At 37.7% G+C, this 19,004-nt stretch overlaps 1 protein-coding gene across 1 annotated transcript; it reads left to right on the top strand.

Moving 5' to 3' along the window:
• The first annotated feature begins 7,514 nt into the window (after positions 1-7,514).
• Positions 7,515-18,463, top strand: LOC140157108 (uncharacterized). Its single transcript, XM_072180182.1, has 3 exons — positions 7,515-9,545; positions 13,855-13,987; positions 16,724-18,463. Exons 1-3 carry the CDS (start codon positions 7,627-7,629, stop codon positions 17,996-17,998), a joined length of 3,327 nt encoding a protein of 1,108 aa, XP_072036283.1. The 5' UTR covers positions 7,515-7,626; the 3' UTR covers positions 17,999-18,463.
• Positions 18,464-19,004: the final 541 nt, after the last annotated feature.

The raw sequence follows: 19,004 nt of genomic DNA, 5'->3' as shown, positions 1-19,004 counted from the left end.
TTCAAGTTTCAAGTACATGTACAAGTATATATACTTGTATATAGTACCGTAACAAGCCTCAAGGAGTAAATAAATAAATACCGTATTTATAAATAAATTAAGGGATCCAAAATGAGCGTTTATTGCGTTTCGACAGTATTTTTTGTGGGACATGAGAGCACCTCAGACCTATCGAATTGCATTATGAATACTGAAGCATGTCTTTCTGATATCAAATAATTTTCATTTTTTAAAATCACAATATAATACAAATTTTATGACAAATTATAAAAATTTGATATTTTTCAAATTTTTGATATATAACAGTCCTCGAGTAAATTATTTAAATCTAATGATATATTCTTAAAGTGTATGTAGCAAGGAGGAAAAGCCGACGGTCAATTGAAAATTTTGACCTTTCATATTGAAGATATGGATTTTTTCCCAAAAGACCTAATTTTTTTTTGGTGTTTTGGGAAAAAAATCCATATCTTCAATACTGAAAGGTCAAAATTTTCAATTGATCGTCGGCTTTTCATCCCACCTACATACACTTTAAGTATAAATCATCAGATTTATAAAGTTTACTTCAAGTACTGTTAAATATCAAAAATATCAATTTTAATGATTTGCCATAAAATGTGTATTAAATTGCGAATTTCAAAAATCAAAATTATTTGATATCAGAATGACATTCTTCATATTCAGAATGCAATTCGATATGTCTGATGTGCTCTATTGTCCCAAAATAAATACTGTCCAAACGTTCATACCCCAGCCCTTAATAAATGAATAAATAAATTAATAAATTCAGTTAGATTTAGATTCAGTTAGATTGAAATGTATACATAAATAAATAAAAATGAATAAGCAAATAAATGAAACAAAGAAAGATTAACATTGTAGAGTACCAGAGCATATATTGATAATAAGAATAAATAATAATGGTAATAAAACTAATATATTGAATACCAAAAATAATCATAAAGAAACCATACAAGCCCCAATTAAAAACAATTTACCGTAAATAAATAAATTATGTATAAATAAATAAACTAACTAAAATAAAGTTACATGCGATGAGTCAGCTGATCATGTCCATCAGAGCTGATTGCACTGCCTGCTGTGTCCTCTTGATCCGATCAATATAACCAATCGCACTTCGTGCTCTATTTTTCTTCCATGATATAACGGTAAATCGTAGAGTCGGCAGTCCTTTAAAACTTCATGTAAGAGCTCACCTCTTGAAGGGATTATCTTACGAAGACTACTTTATTATAATATGAAAGGATGACATTATAATAACAATAGGCTACGAGTCAGGTTTGAACGTTTTGTATTCGGCAGCGTCAACTCAAGTTTTCCATTGCTCGAAAAGTCTAGCCACGAATTTGCTCATCGAAAGCTTCACATTCACCCAATGGGTTTCACCTGACCCCCTCCAACTTTGTTCTAATTTGGTATCTAATTTGGTATTTTAGTTTCCAAACTGAAATTTCAAGTTTAACTTTAATTTTAAAAGAGCTCGATCATGTCGATCAGACTTTACGGATCTCGCGCTGTGGCCCGCCCATTTTTTGAGATTTCTGCAAAATGTGGATGCAGGAATGCAGATTTTACAACGACCATATCTCTGTAACCTAAATGAGCTGAAATTGGTGTATGGAAGGCTTATAAATGTGACAAAGAATCAAAATCGTGTCATTACTTTACTTAGCATGTTAGTTTAAAATAAGAGATGATATAATCTGTTGCCATTTACTTTGACCTTGTTGTGGATCTTGTGACTCTGAAATGAGAACATGTTCAAATTACCTCCAATATGTGACATGATCAAGGGGAATGAGTCGCATGTCGAAAATGAGTTTTACATCCAGGTTTCTAAAAGAGATGTACAGTATAATGTATTTAGAACTTCAGAAACTGAAGACCCCATGTTGATATGACTTTTCTTTGTGAAGTTATAATTACCATGTACATCAATTTTTCAGTTGCTGAAAACAGCTATATAAAACAAAAGAATTTTAACGCAAGTTTCTTTGCAAATTTATATATGTCAAAATCAATATAGCGACATCCGACTTATTTCCCTTGATCGTGTGATGTATGTTTTCTACAAAATTATAGTATAATATGTTTTGTTTTCTACAAGAGCTTCTCTCAAAGTTATAAGCAAAAATGTGATTTCCCATTGAAGCACATACTCACAAGAACTTGAATTTGCGCACAATATTTACGCATTCGATGCTAGAGTACAGTACGTTGCTATCATTTTTGGGTAGGTCAGCGTCAACATTTTTGCAACAGATGTTATTTATTCTGTTAATGTTGAAATTTGGATGAACGTTATGAGTCAACTGAATCTTTTGAGAAAAGATTGCCTATCCTTCCACAAAATTTTAGCAACATTTTTGATACAATCGCCCATTGTGATTGGCTGTGTTTTAGTGTTTACTTTTGAACTTCCATTGCTTTACACAGTGTTACTTCAACGAATCCCAAGTCCTAGATTTTGAATGCAATGGTGAATGTGAATAAAGCTTATCGGTGAGCAAAGTTGTGGCTAGACTTCTCAAGTATTATAAAAGCACACAGTAAAGTGAGTAAACCACAGTACCGTACTGAACTTACCACTTTTAAAGTACCGTATTCATTCCAATAAGCGCCCATGCCCCAATAAGCGCCCACCCAGGGTATTTTCAATTTGCTAAAGGGTATCATTAATGTTTAAGTGACAGACGATTTAGCTGGAGTTCTGCACATCCTGTGTAAACTTGCAATGCATTTTCAACATCAGAAAAGCTACTAGAACGTGTGGGGACCCTTTTATAACATATGTAAATTCGTCTCTAATAAACGCCCCTCATGAAAAATTAGGTAAACCAGGTAAAAAATAAGCGCCCACCCAAAATGACTTTGTTAGCACCCTGGGCGCTTATTGGAATGAATACGGTAGTCAGTATGCAAAGTTCGGTATTACGGTTTACTGTGGCACATTTCAATTGGAAATCACAGTTTTACCTAGCTTTGGGTGCAATGAGCGTGGCGCAATGGTTAGAGTACTTGCCTTTAGTGCATGAGGTCCCGGTTCGATTCTCGGTGGCGATTTGCTGGGATATTGACTTGGAAAAAAAAGTCTAAAATTAATTGGCAACATCTGTAGATTAAATTCAGACTTCCGCTCTCCCCATGGTTCATTTAGAATTGGGTAAATGAATCATGAAAGTACTCCGTCCTTCGGAGGGGACGTTAAGCCGTCGGTCCCGTGTGCAGAGAGTCATACCTGTACATGTATCACGCAGCCAGTTTCAAAAAGAGTAGGGTGTTAACCCCTGACTGTTCCCAAGCTTTCCCGGTGTTCAAATGGACCCCAATGGAAATAAGCTTCAATAGAGGCTTTCTTGGGTTATCCAGGGTTGTCAAAAACCCGAACAAATCAAACAAATCAAACAAAGCAATTTCAGCTTATTTGGTAACACGGTTAGTCGGTTACAGAGATTAAAGTTTTGTTGAGAAATTTTTTCACAGACATCGCAAAATATGGGCTGGCCATAGTGGCAGAAGAGAACCAAAATCACCCTAGATAACAAATTAGAACAAATTTGAAGGAGTTCAGGTGAAACCCACTGGGTGGATTGACATCTGTTGTAAACAAAGTCAATGCTGATTGACCGAAAAACAATAGCATCGAATGCGTAACTATCGTGTGAAGAATTTTTGAGTTACAAGTTTTACCTAAAGTATGTCAAAGCAATATTTTAAGTTTTAATTTTAAATGTAACAGGGGGAATGACAATGACATTATGACTGGGCAACTTGCTTTTGAACAGCAGTGCCATCAAAATACGTATGGGTCACTCCATGTCAAAACATAGTGGGTGAACAACCCCTGTTATTTTGCTAATCCGTTAGGAGGACAGTCATCCTTGTCTGTTTTCAAAAAAGGTAGACAGAAGACCTGTCAAAACTGTTCCTGTTATCCAAACACTCAAGAGGACAGGCTACAATAGAATGATTCACTGCATGAATAGGGGATTAAACAAAGATCTGTGAATTGTTTCCATGCACTTCTTTTGTCCAGTTTGCCATTATAGCCAATAGTGAGCGGGAAGCGCGAGACCGAGCGCTAGGACCGAGCGTTAGGAGTTGGATTGTCATCATGGTACAGTACTGAGTATGTAACCAGTGCTATTCAGGCCCAGAACAAATTTCTTGTCAGTAAGTGAATATTTTGAATTATTTGGACCAGCCAAAAGTCCCCACCCTCTTGCTTTCTTGATTCTGCTCTCCTTTTCATTGGCTCATGGATCCCTAGCCTAGGTACACACATCAAATGTATGGATCTGGATTATTAAAGTCCTTCCAATTGTCAAAAGCCGTTGAAGTTTAATCTCACATATTGGTGTATAAGCCTACATGTAGGTTTTAAGTCACAAGCAGGGTTGCCAAAGATTGCTTGCCTCCTCCCCCTTTCGACCTGCCAAAAAATGCTTGCGCCCCCCCCCCCTCTTTTGGCCTGCAAAATATCTTTGCCCCCTATTCACCACCCCGGATGTACACATTATTATTGCACCATCCCCTAATCCTTTGGCTAGATAGTGGATGGTATGCATTTCTAATGGAAGGGTGCATTCTCTCTTTAGGGCCCATATCTACAGTGCTCAGCTTTCCCCAGTTTGGCTGTTGAATCCCTTATTCAATGGGAACTTTAGCAGTGTGGCTGTAGTAAGCTGCAGCTTGGCTGGGGAAGGCTGTGCACTGGTAATTGGGTATGTGCCCTTGCTGCAGTCAGTAAGCTGCAGCTTGGCTGGGGAAGACTGTGCACTGGTAAATAGGAATGAGCCCTTACTTGAGAGGTCAGATTTCCATATTAGAGACCATATATATGTATATTAGCAAAGAGAGTGCTAAGGAACTCCAGACCATTTGTAGTTGATTTTAATTTGTGGAAAAAGTACCCAAAAATATAAGAAAGAATTTGTCAGTTTTGTTGTGCTTCATTGTAAGTCTGTGGGGACACTCCCCATATGTCAGAAAGACAACTATTGTCACTTTTGCTGATGCTGTGAAGACCATCTCCCAGATGATAATTCAATATTGAGCGCTTATCCATGGATCACCCCCACCCAAAATGGCATAACTTTAGTTACAATTGAAATGGCAGCCATCTTGCATTAATGTATATCAATCTTTTTCTCCCCTTTTCAGGATGTGATATTTTCGTACAACTCATACATATCATAAACATCTCAAAATGGATGCCTTCCTTCAGTCTACTACGTCTCATCCCCAGAATGCATCAGCCACCACCACCACCACATGCCCACATTGTCTTCTCAGCTTGGACTCTACTGAAGCTCTCAGTATCCACCTTCGCATGCATACACCCATTATGCAGGGCTTTCCATGCAGGTACTGTGAGAAAGTCTACTCCACAGAGGAAAGTCTGTTAGGGCATCAAAGTACACATGTGTTGGGAAGTCAAGGAACATGTAGTGCTCAACATGATGCCCCAGGTAGTGACAGATCATTCCAAACAACTGGTGGAGCAATCACTTTCCAGTCTACTGTATCAAATTCTTCAAGTTTTCCATCTTACACAAATCTCACAAGTATGCCAAGTACATATTCTCAACCTGGTGCTGTGTATGGATTGGTGCTATCTCCTACAGTACATGCAGGATTAGATACAAGGTCACAGTTCAAAGATAACATCTCACAGCAGAATGATTCTGCAACATCCTTTCCGTATGGTGTACCAGTGGTATCGGAATCAAAGTATACTTCCCCTAATATAGAGAACAGCTGGGTGCATTCAGATGCTACAGGACAATTTGGTATGAATCAGGTCCAAGACAATATCCTTGAAGCAGAAGTTGTAAAATCAACTCAGTCAGCAGATACTGTGGAAGTAGGTCTACCTAATTCAAGCTCTACCAAAGTGTCTCAAATAGAACAATTCAATGTACATTCATTATCAGAAAGAACTTTTATTTGCCAAAGTGACAATTCAAATTCTGTAGGGCCAACACAAATAGGGGAAGTGTCACAGAGTACAAATGATAGATTGAAATTAGACAATATCGTGAATGAAGAAATGGATGCCAGTGAATCTCCAGTAGATAATGAAGATGTGGAAGTATCAAAGCAAAATGATCAAATTGATGGAGGGAATTCTTTCCATCCAAGTCATTCTACCATAAACAGCGTACAAATTCCAGTAGCCAAACCCACCAATGAAAACTTTCAAAGTGAATTGCAAACCACAAAAGACAGCACTGAAGAAAGTTATACAGAGGATCTGGAAAAGCGCATGCAGCAACATTGGGCTTCTGTTGAAAACATGATTACATCCTCAAGTAGGAGTCAAGGCAACAAAACTGCCCCGACTGAAGAGTCTGTGGATGATGTGGATGCCATTGGTAACACAGTCATCACTGAGAGTGCTGTCAAACAAAGTAGTGTTGATGAAAATATGGAGGAAATTAATAGATGTAATCAAAAGGATGATATCAAGTTAAGTGAAAAAAACTCTGATGTTGATGATGCTAATGTTCAAGACAATGATGCGGAGAAGAATGCTGAGATGAAACAAATGAAGGTTGAAACTGATAATATAAAAGGTACTACTGTTGCTTGTGAACTTGTCGAAGATGAAGAAAAGGAGGTATTAACATGTTCCAAATGTGATCAGCAATTCAAGACACATGGAGGATTAAAACGTCATGATACACGTAAACATACAATACCTACTCTTACCAAGGACACAAGAGGGAAGAAAGAAACCTGCGCTATCTGTAGCATGCATTTCAAAACCAAAGCACAGCTTGTGAGTCACAAGAAAATGCATGATGTGCCTTCAAAAAGACAAACAAGGCGAAGTCTTCGTCGTAAAGTTGCTAAGCAAGCCAAAAGTTACGCAGTCAGTGAGTCGGATTCTGCGTCCGAATCGGAATGGGAATCATCAAGTTCAAAGAGGAAGCATGTATGTGAAGAGTGTAAAAAGACATTTAAAAGTTTAAAAGCTTTAAACACGCATAACATGATGCATAAAAGGCGTGGTCGACCAAAGTCTGCACAAAGGGGCTCTAAAGAGGTTATATCTGAAGAGGAAGATGGGAAAGATTCTCTTTTTTGTAAAGAATGCGACAAAATATTCAAAACACAAAAGGGGTTTTCAAACCATATGAGTAATCATCAAACAAAATTGGAAGAGAGTAACAACGATCCAAATGTCAAGAAGCGTAAGAATGTCGAATGTAATTCATGTAATATGTCATTCCAAACTAAGAAGGACTTCAATCAACATATGAAAACTGATCATAGAGAGGATATGGACAACTCAAGGGAAAGGAGTCATGTCTGCAGTACCTGTGGCAAGGCATTCCTTGAAAAAAGCCATCTGACAGAGCACGAGATGCGGCATGGTGAAGCTTATATGCCGTGTCAAAAATGTGAGAAAAAGTTCAAATGCGAGTCGGATTTACGCAAACACCAACGAGCGCATTCCGATAATAAACCCTTTATCTGTAAAACTTGCGGGAGCTCATTCAAAGCTTCAAGTCATCTTATGGAACATGAGCTACGCCACGGGAGGCTAAATTTGCTTGTCAGTACTGCGATAAGAAATACTATGTGAAGAGAGAGATGATAAAACACGAGAGAGTCCACACAAGTAAGATTTATCAGTGCCCGCACTGTCCAGAAGAGTTCCGCGAGAAGCCAAGCTTGCAAGAACACATTAAAGAGCATGAAGAATCGGGAACAGTCAAGCAGTTTATATGCACTCATTGCAATTTATACTTCTCATCTCAGAAAGGTCTGCTTCATCATTTGAATAATAAACATAGAGAGTTACTGAAGCCAGAAGAGCAGTGGCAGTTCATTTGTGAGGAGTGCCAAAGAGTTTGTGCATCTGAAGATGCACTCAAGAGTCACAAAAAGATCCATCAAGAAGACAGAGTTTTTCCATGCTCAACATGCGAGAAATTTTTCAAATCTTTGCAGCATCTTCAAGAACATGAAAAAAGACACGGTGAACCGACGCTATCATGCTCATTATGCGACTGGAAGTTTGTGCTTGAAGCTGATCTGAAGAAGCATGAAAAACGACACGCAATGACCAAAAGTCTTCCATGCACTGTATGCAAGAAAAAATTTACAACTAATGGCGCCCTCAATGCGCACATCAAACGACATAATCAGTCAGCATCAAGTTTTGTTTGCACACATTGTAAATTAGGGTTTAGGTCAAATTTAGGATTGAAATATCATTTGAATAATAAACACTTTGAACAGCTGCCACCGGGAGAGAGATGGGCTCATCTATGCGATCACTGCAACAATGTATTCCCAACCAAGTCTTCCATGCTACGCCATAAAAAAATGCAAGGCAAGTATGCGTGCCAGATATGCAATCTTACTTTTCGAACTGAAAAAGCTCACAAGCAACATGAACAGATACATCTTGGTGTGCGCAGTCACTGCTGTGGAGTCTGCGGCAAAGGTTTCATGAAATCGCATCATCTTGCCGAGCACATGAAAAGACACGGAGAAGGCAGTCATCAGTGTAAATTGTGCGATAAAAAGTATGTTTTTCTCACAGACTTGCGCAAGCACATGAAACTATCGCATTTCTCGTCAAAGCTCGAACCTTGCGCACAATGCGACAAAAAGTTCCTTAGCGAACGGATGTTACGTCAGCATATCTTGCTTCATCACCAGGCACCTGTGGAAAAGCAACATGTATGCTACGATTGCAACCTGCAATTTTCGGGAAGTAAAGGTCTTATGTCTCATATGAATAACAAACACAGGGAGAAGCTAACAGAAAGGGAAAGATGGAAATTTAAGTGTGACAAGTGCAACAGGTTGTGTCGGTCGGCAAAAGCGTTGGAAGCACATGGACAAGTGCACTCTAACAGCAGACCACACGAATGCACCCAATGCGGTAAGCGATTCAAAGAAGCACGGCATCTGCTAGAGCATAAATTGCGCCATGGACAAGGGCAGCATCCGTGTCCGAAATGCGACAAGAAATACGTCTTTGAAAGAGATTTGGCAAAGCATCTCAGAACTCACAGCGATGTGAAAGAGTTCCAGTGCTCGCAATGCAGCAAAAGTTTCAACACAAATACGGACCTCAACAACCATCTCCTGAGACATGAACAAGCAAAGAAAGATCCGGACATTGACAAGGATAAAACCATACAGTGCAGCCATTGCAGTCTCAGATTTGTTCATAAAAAAGGACTAGATGCTCATGTGAATAATAAACACAGAGATTTACTGAATGAAGATCAAAGATGGCCATTCTGGTGTGAGCAGTGCAAGAAGGCATTCCGTACTAAGGCTGCTATGAAGAAACATGAACCGGAACACCTTGGAAAGAGAAACTTCAAGTGTGGTGTCTGCAAGAAGACTTTTAAGGAGGCCCGTCACCTGTCGGAACATCAGAGGAGGCATGAGAAGCCAACTTTGCAGTGCAAGTTGTGTGATAAGAAGTATGTGCTTGAGAGGGATCTACAGAAACACGAGAGGACACACCAGGAAGATAGACCTTTCAAGTAAGCATAGTCTATATATCTACCTCGAGTCACCGACAAGCTCTTTGAAGTTCAGCGTATGCTGCGTTGGCTTAGCATTGTTTCTTGTGTGTACATATGCGCCACTTTGATCGCGCGCATAAAAGTATGTACACGCACCATGTAACACTAAGCTAACGTAGCACACGCTGAACTTCAAAGCTAATACTAAGTGCTGGTGACTCTAGGTAGATATATAGACTATTAGGTAAGCTGACAATATTATTTATAAGGTTTCCTGCAGTAGAACGGACGCGCCGCATCTATTGTTTTTTATACATGCAGGTCACGACACAATTAGTTGTTATCAGCTAATCTGTTTTATCACCGAAAAGTGTGAGACTGATCAATAAACACCATCGCATCAACTCAATACGAAGCCTACCGCGGTAAGCTTCCAGCACCGATCTATTTACATAGGCCTACCTAAAGTCACTGATTTGAAACTCTTATCTTAAATCATGTGTATATTGTTAATTAACATAAAACTGGTAGGGGAAATGGCCTGGCGGGGTTGAAGCTTTTGGATTATAGCTTTTTAAATGCCGATTGGGATGGGAGCCATTCTGGGCTACCGATTTCTTTATTAAAAATGACCCTGAAAATAGGACTCATTTTAAAATCGCTGGTAAATTGGTAAAAATGGTTTAACCATAGACCCTGGGTATAACCTAGAAAGGTTTTCGATTTCAACACACCAATAAATGAGCCTAATAGTAACATAATTATAACATTCCTCATGGTAATGTTGCATGGGTTATAGAACTGTTTTTATACCGCGAAAACTTCAGATAACTGTCCTGAAAACATCAGTCGCTCGTCGCATGCAATACACGGCATGACGGCAATCCCCTTTTCCGCATTAAAAAATCTGCACAATCGCCTCGTGTTTTCATACACCCCACTACACGCGCGAAAGGGCAATCTTTCCCAGTTTCAAGGGTATTTCTAGAAAGGAGGGTGCAAGCATTCCCTGCATATTTTTTTCTACGATATCAGAATCAGAAGTTATGCTGAAAAGTATAGTCCATATTTATAATAAATCTTCCCAAGAGAGAAAAAATCTGATTTTCATATAATTTTATATGAGCTTAAACTCCTTAAAATGTACTTATTAAAAAATTATTTTAGTATATTTGAAAAACGCTTCGCACAGAGTCGGGTTTTCCCCCTTTACATGATAAATGAAAACATTGGGCGATCTAAAACATGCTTCAAAGTCTTACTTCTTTAATCGAGTCGTATCAATTTCATGTATATGATCAACCAAGCTTCATTAATAAAAATAATTATAGTCCTGAAAACGTTTATGACAATGTACAGTATTTCCTTGTTTCCAGTATTTTTCGACAAATTCAAATTATCCATTTCAGAGGTTGTCATGATCTGATCGCCGATACCCTCCTGATTGAATCGCCTCCCCAATTAACATTGTTTGAGCATTCAATGGTATAATGAGCTAATCTGTTAATTCTGTTTACCACTGAACTGTGTGAATTGTTCTCGATTGACCGGGAACGGGACCGTGTTTACAACTCTATCCTAATTGCGAGATTAAATCAATTACATGGGATTTGGCAGTTCACACATTGGATTTGGCAGCCGTGTTTACAACTCTATCCTAATTGCCAGATTAAATCAATTACATGGGATTTGGCAGTTCACACATCGGATTTGGCAGCCACAAGTCAATAATATTATAATAATCTGCATTGCATTTGCCACTTCGATTATCGTTTTGCCGGCCAGTTCAAATCAAAAACATTTAGCCTACAATCTGCAGTATTTTGGCCAATTCGATTTTCTTTCAATGACATTATTATCTTTGGCCGCAATCGACCGCCCTAATTTTGAAAAAGGGAAAAGGTGTCCCGAAAGGTGTACAAAAGAATACCGACCTTAATTTTTAAAAATCAAGAAACATTTTTCACATTTTTGCATTCTAATTGACCACAAATACGTTTTTATACAACAAAATTTACCGTTTAAAAAAACCCAAAATTTTAGAAAGACTGTACTTTCAATATTATTTCCGTGACAAAATTGCTGCTCAGTGTGTTTGATAACTCGACCTTCGTCAGTTCTCACCTTTATAACTGTAGCTAGCCCGGGGGCACTCGACTTTGGAAGTGACGGGAATCTGCGGACAGCAGTTCGAAACTATATAGGGGTCTTTCGGTGAGAGCCTAAACACCAAAAAAGGTGGTCTTTCGGTGAGAAGGTCCCCAAAAAAGAATCTTTCCGTGAGACTGAGGAAATTCTGACCAAAAAAGGGGGTCATTCAGTGAGACTGGGAACAATTTTTGGTCAAGATATAAAAGTTGCCGATACAAAACTTTCAAAAATTTGAAGAAAAAATAATGAAAAATGGGGTCATCCAGTGAGAGATTATCAGAAATTTTCCCAAAATTTTTGAAAAAGGGGGGTCATTGGGTGAGAAGGAGTTCAGTAAAACAAGAAAGGGGTCATTGGGTTAGAGGGAGTTAAAAAAATGTGACCGCACATCCCGTCACCCATGTTTAGTTTTGTCATGTTTATATAAAATTCGGGAGATGCATGCACATGCCGATATATGTAAATACTGATTATCAGATCTTTATCATTTATAAGGCCCATAAAAATTGAAATTATTATTGAGAAAGTAAATAGATGCAAAATAAATTGGAATTTCAGAGGAAAGGCAAGCATTTTTGGCAGGCTGGGGGAGGTTGATTTTTGGCAAGCCGTTTGGAAATCCCCCCTCGGGCTCATAATTATTATTGTCCAGCCCATAGAAAAGGGAGTAAAGGGACTATCATTTTCTTCGGGGTTGTCACAACTTTTCCAAAAGTTGGCGTCAATAAAATTGTATTGAAACCAGTCTTTTTGTGACTCCCTCCATTAATTTTGGTCATCTTTTCAAAAAAATATGACCCCCCCCCCATATATTTGTGACAATCCGCCCCCCCTCCTTCCGAAGAAAATGACAACCCCATTATTGGCCAGGAACATTGGCGGAAACTATAATTATGAAACAACGTGGCTGCCTATGACCCCGTAATTATTTATTTATAAGCCTGACACTCAACCCCCGGGACCCCAACCCGGCACTCCAATAAGCTGGTCAATTGAGATACAGTATTCATGAATCGAGTACCCCGGGATCGAGTAACATGTTGACAACATCCCATTCATAAAATTATAATAAGGTGAACTTGTTTCCAGCTAGCGCTGTGATTGGTTGTACGTACGTATACCAGACATTGACCACAAAGACCGTCGTCCCGTGTTACCATGGTTACAACTAGATGTCTTGGTATACTAGTCTGGGGTAAAGGGTAAAGCAAAAATCACTATAGCTACCGATACCATCAACAATAGCTGGTTAATATTGTAACAGTAAACAGTTATATTCATCCATTATCACACATTTACACACACTCCCTAGAATCTGTTTATAGTAATATTGACTCATGATTTAAGCCAGCGTAAACAATGAACATTGTTTATTCAATGTGCACTAGTGCAGAGGTCCGTTGTACTGCGGTGTACCGCGACTGGTGCCACTACTATTAGTGACCATTGATTTTATCGGAAAACTCAAGAGGTGCTAATTGCTACTTACAGAAGTGTGAAAAAATGTGATGAGGTACGCCCCATTTGCGGGATCCCGCTAAAAACTGCAGTGCGACTGGGTAGGCTTTATAAATAATATTGTCAGCTTACCTTAGTAGGTGTGAATTCAAGTAACCAAATTTCCAGGGGTGTAACCAGTACAAGAGAGGGACAATATAACCTGAAGAGGGCAGGGAAACAGACTGCCCCCTCAGAAAAATATATATTGTGACAATTGTTTGTGCGGTAAAATCAGACCTCTTTTTGGATCCTCTTTTCCCTCCAACCGGGACAAATTCTCAACGACTGGGGTTTCTCCACCTCGGAAGACATACATGTAGTGTGGTTACACACCAGTTTACCAATTTCATCAAAGTCAAAGATCGAAGCAGCCTCAATGGGTCCAAATCTAAAATTAATATATTTATGACTTGCACCAGGGGGGAGGGGGGGGGGACTTACATGCCTTGAGCAGACAGCAGTGACATTTATTTTGCTCGCAAAGTGTAAAATGTTTTTCTGGATAGTCTTTACAATATATAGTGGGAGTCGGGTTATGTTCCAGGTTTGCAGTATAGGGTGAGGATTAGGGTTTGGAATAAGAAAGCCAATTCAAATGTTTATTTTAAAGCTCTCTTCATTGTGGTATTCTGTACATATTTTCACACTTTTCTCCCTTACTTTCATTCCCTTGCAGATGTCCAAAATGCATCCGTCAGTATCGGTTGAAAAGTGCCCTAGAGACGCACATGAAGCAACATGAACACACTGTGGCCAAATACATCTGTTGGTTCTGTACTCTTGGTTTTATATCCAATAAGTGTTTGCAGGTGAGTGTTTGGTATGGGCAAACAGGTGCCATCAACATTGTATAGATGTAACTTTTCAGGAAATTTCCAGAATTCAGGAAATTGGCCTGTATAAAAAAACAAATTCTGAAAATGTAAAACTAAACAAAAAAACACCTTTTTTAATATTTCCGAAATTGGATGATGATATTTCGTCGCAAAAGATCCAGGGAATAGCCTTTTCGATATTTTTATACATTTGTGGGGAAGGGTATAGGGGGTAAAAGGTAGGAATAAAATGTCTTTTATTCCATGTCGAAATATAATTATTCTGGTGTGGGAAAAATGAATGAGGTACATTGCAAACTTAGTACCAACTTTATTTCTTTGTGGAATAAAAATTAACTTTTTCTGGTATGTAATAAAATCTTTTGTTCTAAAATGAATAAATTTCCCTTATATTAAGGGAAAAGTTAATTTTAAATTTCTGAAATGATTAAGGTTTCTATCAAAGGGAAAAGTCCATTTTTGTTTTCTTAAAGTTGGACTAGACATAAAATAGGCAATTTGTGTGCTACATGTCTTTTTCAATTTCTCAAAAAAAGGGGGGTGAACAGGAAGGTTTATTTTGTATTTCACATCTTTTGGAAAACCCCTTGCTGTCTACCGAAGATAGCAAACAAAATAATAAGCATTAATAATTGGTTACTTCCAATTGTTTGAATTAAAACTGACAAAATGGTCTTTTGATGTGAGGGGAAATGTGTAGCGGTTTGTGTGTGTGGGGGGGGGGGGGGATGTGTGATGCATGACCAAAGAAAGTTTATTTTGATATTTTCTTAACTTTTATATAAAATTTTTTGGAAACCTTTAATTAAGATGTATGCTACAATGTATCTACTCAAGATAGCAAAAAAAGAAATTGAAAAGGCACACTATCTTTTCAAATTTTTAAATGGGCGATGATCAAGAAAGTTCGTTTTGGTATTTTCATACCTTTAATTATCAACCTTTTTTGTGAAAAAAGACCTGCATGCTGTCTACTGAAGATAGTAGAAAAATTAACATAATTTGTTTTCTTTAATTTCGTGAATTAGAACCGGTTGGGGATGCATGGCCTGATGGCCAATAAAAGTTTATTTTGGTATTTTCATACCTTTTATCAAACTTTGAGAAGCTTGCTATCTACTCAAGACAAATAAAGTTTAAAGAATACTTATTTCTCCAAAATATATTATGCCCTATCTGTACGTAAGTTGATCAAAATTCAAGTTGTTCTTTATAAAATAACAACATTTCATGTCACACTGTAAATTCAAGGTCATTCGATATGGTATCCATTTGTACCCCTGAATACCTGTCTTCAAGTGATCGATCTATCACATGCTCGACACAGGATGGAAACCCCTAATTGTTCTCACTCTTTTGGCCACTTGAGTGCACATGGCTTCCTCACATTGTTATTGGGGCCTCCGAATTTTGGCCTGGCCCAGGACCCCCCAAAAGGGAAATCCGGCCCTATGGCTGGCAGGTTCCTATTTGTATTGTACATGTAGTAAGATATTCAAATTTGTGAAGCAACCCAATTTAAACTTAAACACTATAATTAAGGATGTGAAATTTCCATTATAAATGACAAATGATAATAAAAAATTTCAAAACTGCAATTACAAACACAGTAGAACATGGTATCAAATATAACCTACATCTGTTGACTTACTTTGGAATTGAGTTTCACATGTAAATCAAAAAGGTTTGAGCTTTGAAACATTATTTTACTGGAATTTAAACTACTTTTATGCATGATTTTAGCAAACAGGAACATGTTTGAGTGGTTTGACCAAAAGTTACACCCTTTACTGTGAAAATAACCATATTACAAGATGTATGCAAAATACATATATCTATTATGAATAATTCTTATTTATTGGGCAGTGTCGCTACATCATTGTGGATAGGCTGCTTATCTTGATAGGGGTGGGTTATAGTTTCAAATGGTGGTACTAAAAATATTGTGTACAAGTTTCCCAAAGTTTATATTTCATAAAAAAATAACAAAAATGTGCCAGCATCCACTGCCCAAAACATCAGACCTGCCTATGGAGATAATAAACTGGGCTCAAAAAGAAACTTATAATTTGTCACAAGGTCATATCTTAAAATCCTGTCCATAAAAATGAACCAAAATTACACACAGGATTACGTCAATACTCTACTCTAAACACATGTTAGTAACCAAGCACTCAAGCAGTTATCCAACTGACACAACTGCAAAATGCACTGGCACGGAACAGCTTCCTGGACCACATTCACAGGCGAATAATTGGAACCCAGCAAAAGAAATCTGTGAGAATGTGTACAAGATCCTTACATAGGTGATAATTTCCAAAGAGTAAGTGGAATAGTGTGGAACGGGCTGCTTCTGTTTTTCACACACTTTTTTCAAGAAACAGGTCTTGTTCCACACTATTCCACTTACTCACAGATTTCTAGTGTTGGGTGCCAATTATTGGGCTGCGAATGTGGTCCAGGAAGCTGTTCCATATCAGTGCATTTTGCTGTTGTGTCAGTTAGACAATTGTTTGGTTACTGACCAGTGTTTAAATTAGAGTATTGAAGTAATCCTATGTGCAATTTTGGTTCATTTTTATAGACATGATTTTAAGATATGACCTTAAGTTTCTTTTTGAGTCCAGTTTATATAGTTATGGAGATAATAATTGTTTATTCTCTAAATTATGAATAATTTCTTATTCTTCCTCAAATATGTTCTTACAGAATCATTTGAACAACCACCACCGAGATCAACTGAAGCCTGCAGATCAGTGGACTCAGATATGCAAATTCTGCAGTAAAGCGTTCCCAACAGAGCAAGGCTTGGTTAAGCATGAGAAGATACACCGCAATCTCAAAGTCCACCGCTGCAAGATTTGTGGTAAGCATTTTAAGCTTGCGCATCATTTGACTCAACATGAAAAGCGCCACCAGGAAGGGGAGCTTGAGTGCGAATATTGCCACAAGAAATACGTCTTTGCCAGCGATTTGCGTAAACACGTTAGAATTCATACGGGAGAGAAACCGTTCAGCTGCGAATATTGCGGAAAACGATTTCGTGTCAGCGGTGGTCTTCGTAAACATCTTCGTCTCCACGAACAGAGCAACCTTACTGACAGACCACACAAGTGTCAATTATGCAAGAAATCGTTTCGTTTCAAAGAAAAACTCACTGTACACTTAAAAGTCCATGGTGAAAAACAATTCACTTGTAATATCTGCAGTAAGAAATTCTGCTTTGAAAAAACTTTACAACGACATATACTGACTCATACTACAAGTAAAGCATTTGCATGTAGTCTGTGTTCAAGACAGTTTGTCGACGAGATGGCGTTGAGTCGACATCTTGAAAAACACGAAAAGGGTTTGCTGAAAACGTCAATCTTTGATAAATCACCAGGAAAGCGATATCAATGTAACTATTGTCATTTATCGTTTGCATCCGAATATAAGTGGAAATACCATATGAACAATAAGCACAGAGATGCCTTGGAGTCCATGGACGCTTCGGTTAAGTGGACGCATATATGTCGTTTTTGTAATAAAGCATTTGCAACTGCAAATGCGTGGCAAAGACATGAAATTTTGCACGAAACCAAAAACCAACAGGTTGTGTATCAATGTCTGCTTTGTCCGAAAAAGTTTCAAACTTCCCAGCAGTTTGCGGAACATGAAAGGTGGCATACATGTACGGAGCAAGCCCAACAACAGGAGCAACAGCAGGAACAGTTGTATATTTGCAAATATTGTAGTAAAGGTTTTGTTAATATCATAGATTTAAGGCATCATGAGAATGCACATGCTTCAGATACAATAGTTACCATACCGTTGCAGGGTGATCTGACGTATAATCAAGATGGTATTGTACAGGTGTCATTGCGGGATGCAGGGTTTGAAAGCACGAGCAATCAACAGGTTCCACGAACATCTGACGGACAGTTTGAACTATTGGCAGAGTTGATATCGGCTACAAGTAATATTCTGACATTGACTAATTAATACCGTATAATATTTGAGACATAATTAGCACCTCTTTTCTAATTTAGCCCCCCCCCCCCCGAATGTGTCTAACGTCCATCTGTTTAAGCACCCACTTTAATTGTTGGCATGATAATGAGAAATAAGGCAATCAAAAAACTCAACCCTGAGTGATGGGCCCGACTGACATATAAAGAGGGCTTTTTGTTTTCTTTTTCTTTTTAAACTGTATATGCAAATATAAATAGCCATTTTTTGCCGAAATGGATTTATTTTGACTGATTTTTTTTAATCTGAAATTTTCAAAATATGTTTGCAAAAAAATTTCACTTTTTGTTAGATTTTTTAAACTTTTGGTGATTTTTTTAGGATCATTTGATTGATTTTACTTCTTCCAGAGATGCCACTTTTCAGGTTTTAGCCTTAATTCAGGTTTTTTGCGAGTCCAAATTTACACATTTTCGCCTAAGGGATCTAAAATGAGCGTTTATTAACGTTTCGACAGTATTTTTGTGGGACATGAGAGCACCTCAGACCTATCGAATTGCATTCTGAATACTGAAGCATGTCTTTCTGATATCAAATAATTTACATTTTTTGAAAATCACAATATAATACAAATTTTATGACAAATTATAAAAATTTGATATTTTTCAAATTTTTGATATATAACAGTCCTCGAAGTAAATTATATAAATCTAATGACATATTCTTAAAGTGTATGTAGCAGGGAGGAAAAGCCGACGGTCAATTGAAAATTTTGACCTTTCATATTGAAGATATGGATTTTTTCCCAAAAGACCTAATTTTGTTTGGTGTTTTGGGGAAAAAATCCATATCTTCAATAATGAAGGTCAAAATTTTCAATTGATCGTCGGCTTTTCATCCCACCTACATACACTTTAAGTATAAATCATCAGATTTATAAAGTTTACTTCAAGTACTGTTAAATATCAAAAATATCAATTTTAATGATTTGCCATAAAATGTGTATTAAATTGCGAATTTCAAAAAATCAAAATTATTT

The sequence above is a fragment of the Amphiura filiformis genome, chromosome 7 (genome assembly GCF_039555335.1).
Source record: "Amphiura filiformis chromosome 7, Afil_fr2py, whole genome shotgun sequence".
Classification (NCBI taxonomy): domain Eukaryota; kingdom Metazoa; phylum Echinodermata; class Ophiuroidea; order Amphilepidida; family Amphiuridae; genus Amphiura; species Amphiura filiformis.
Note: the sequence above shows the minus strand (reverse complement) of the source record. Positions and strands in the feature narration are given on the sequence as shown.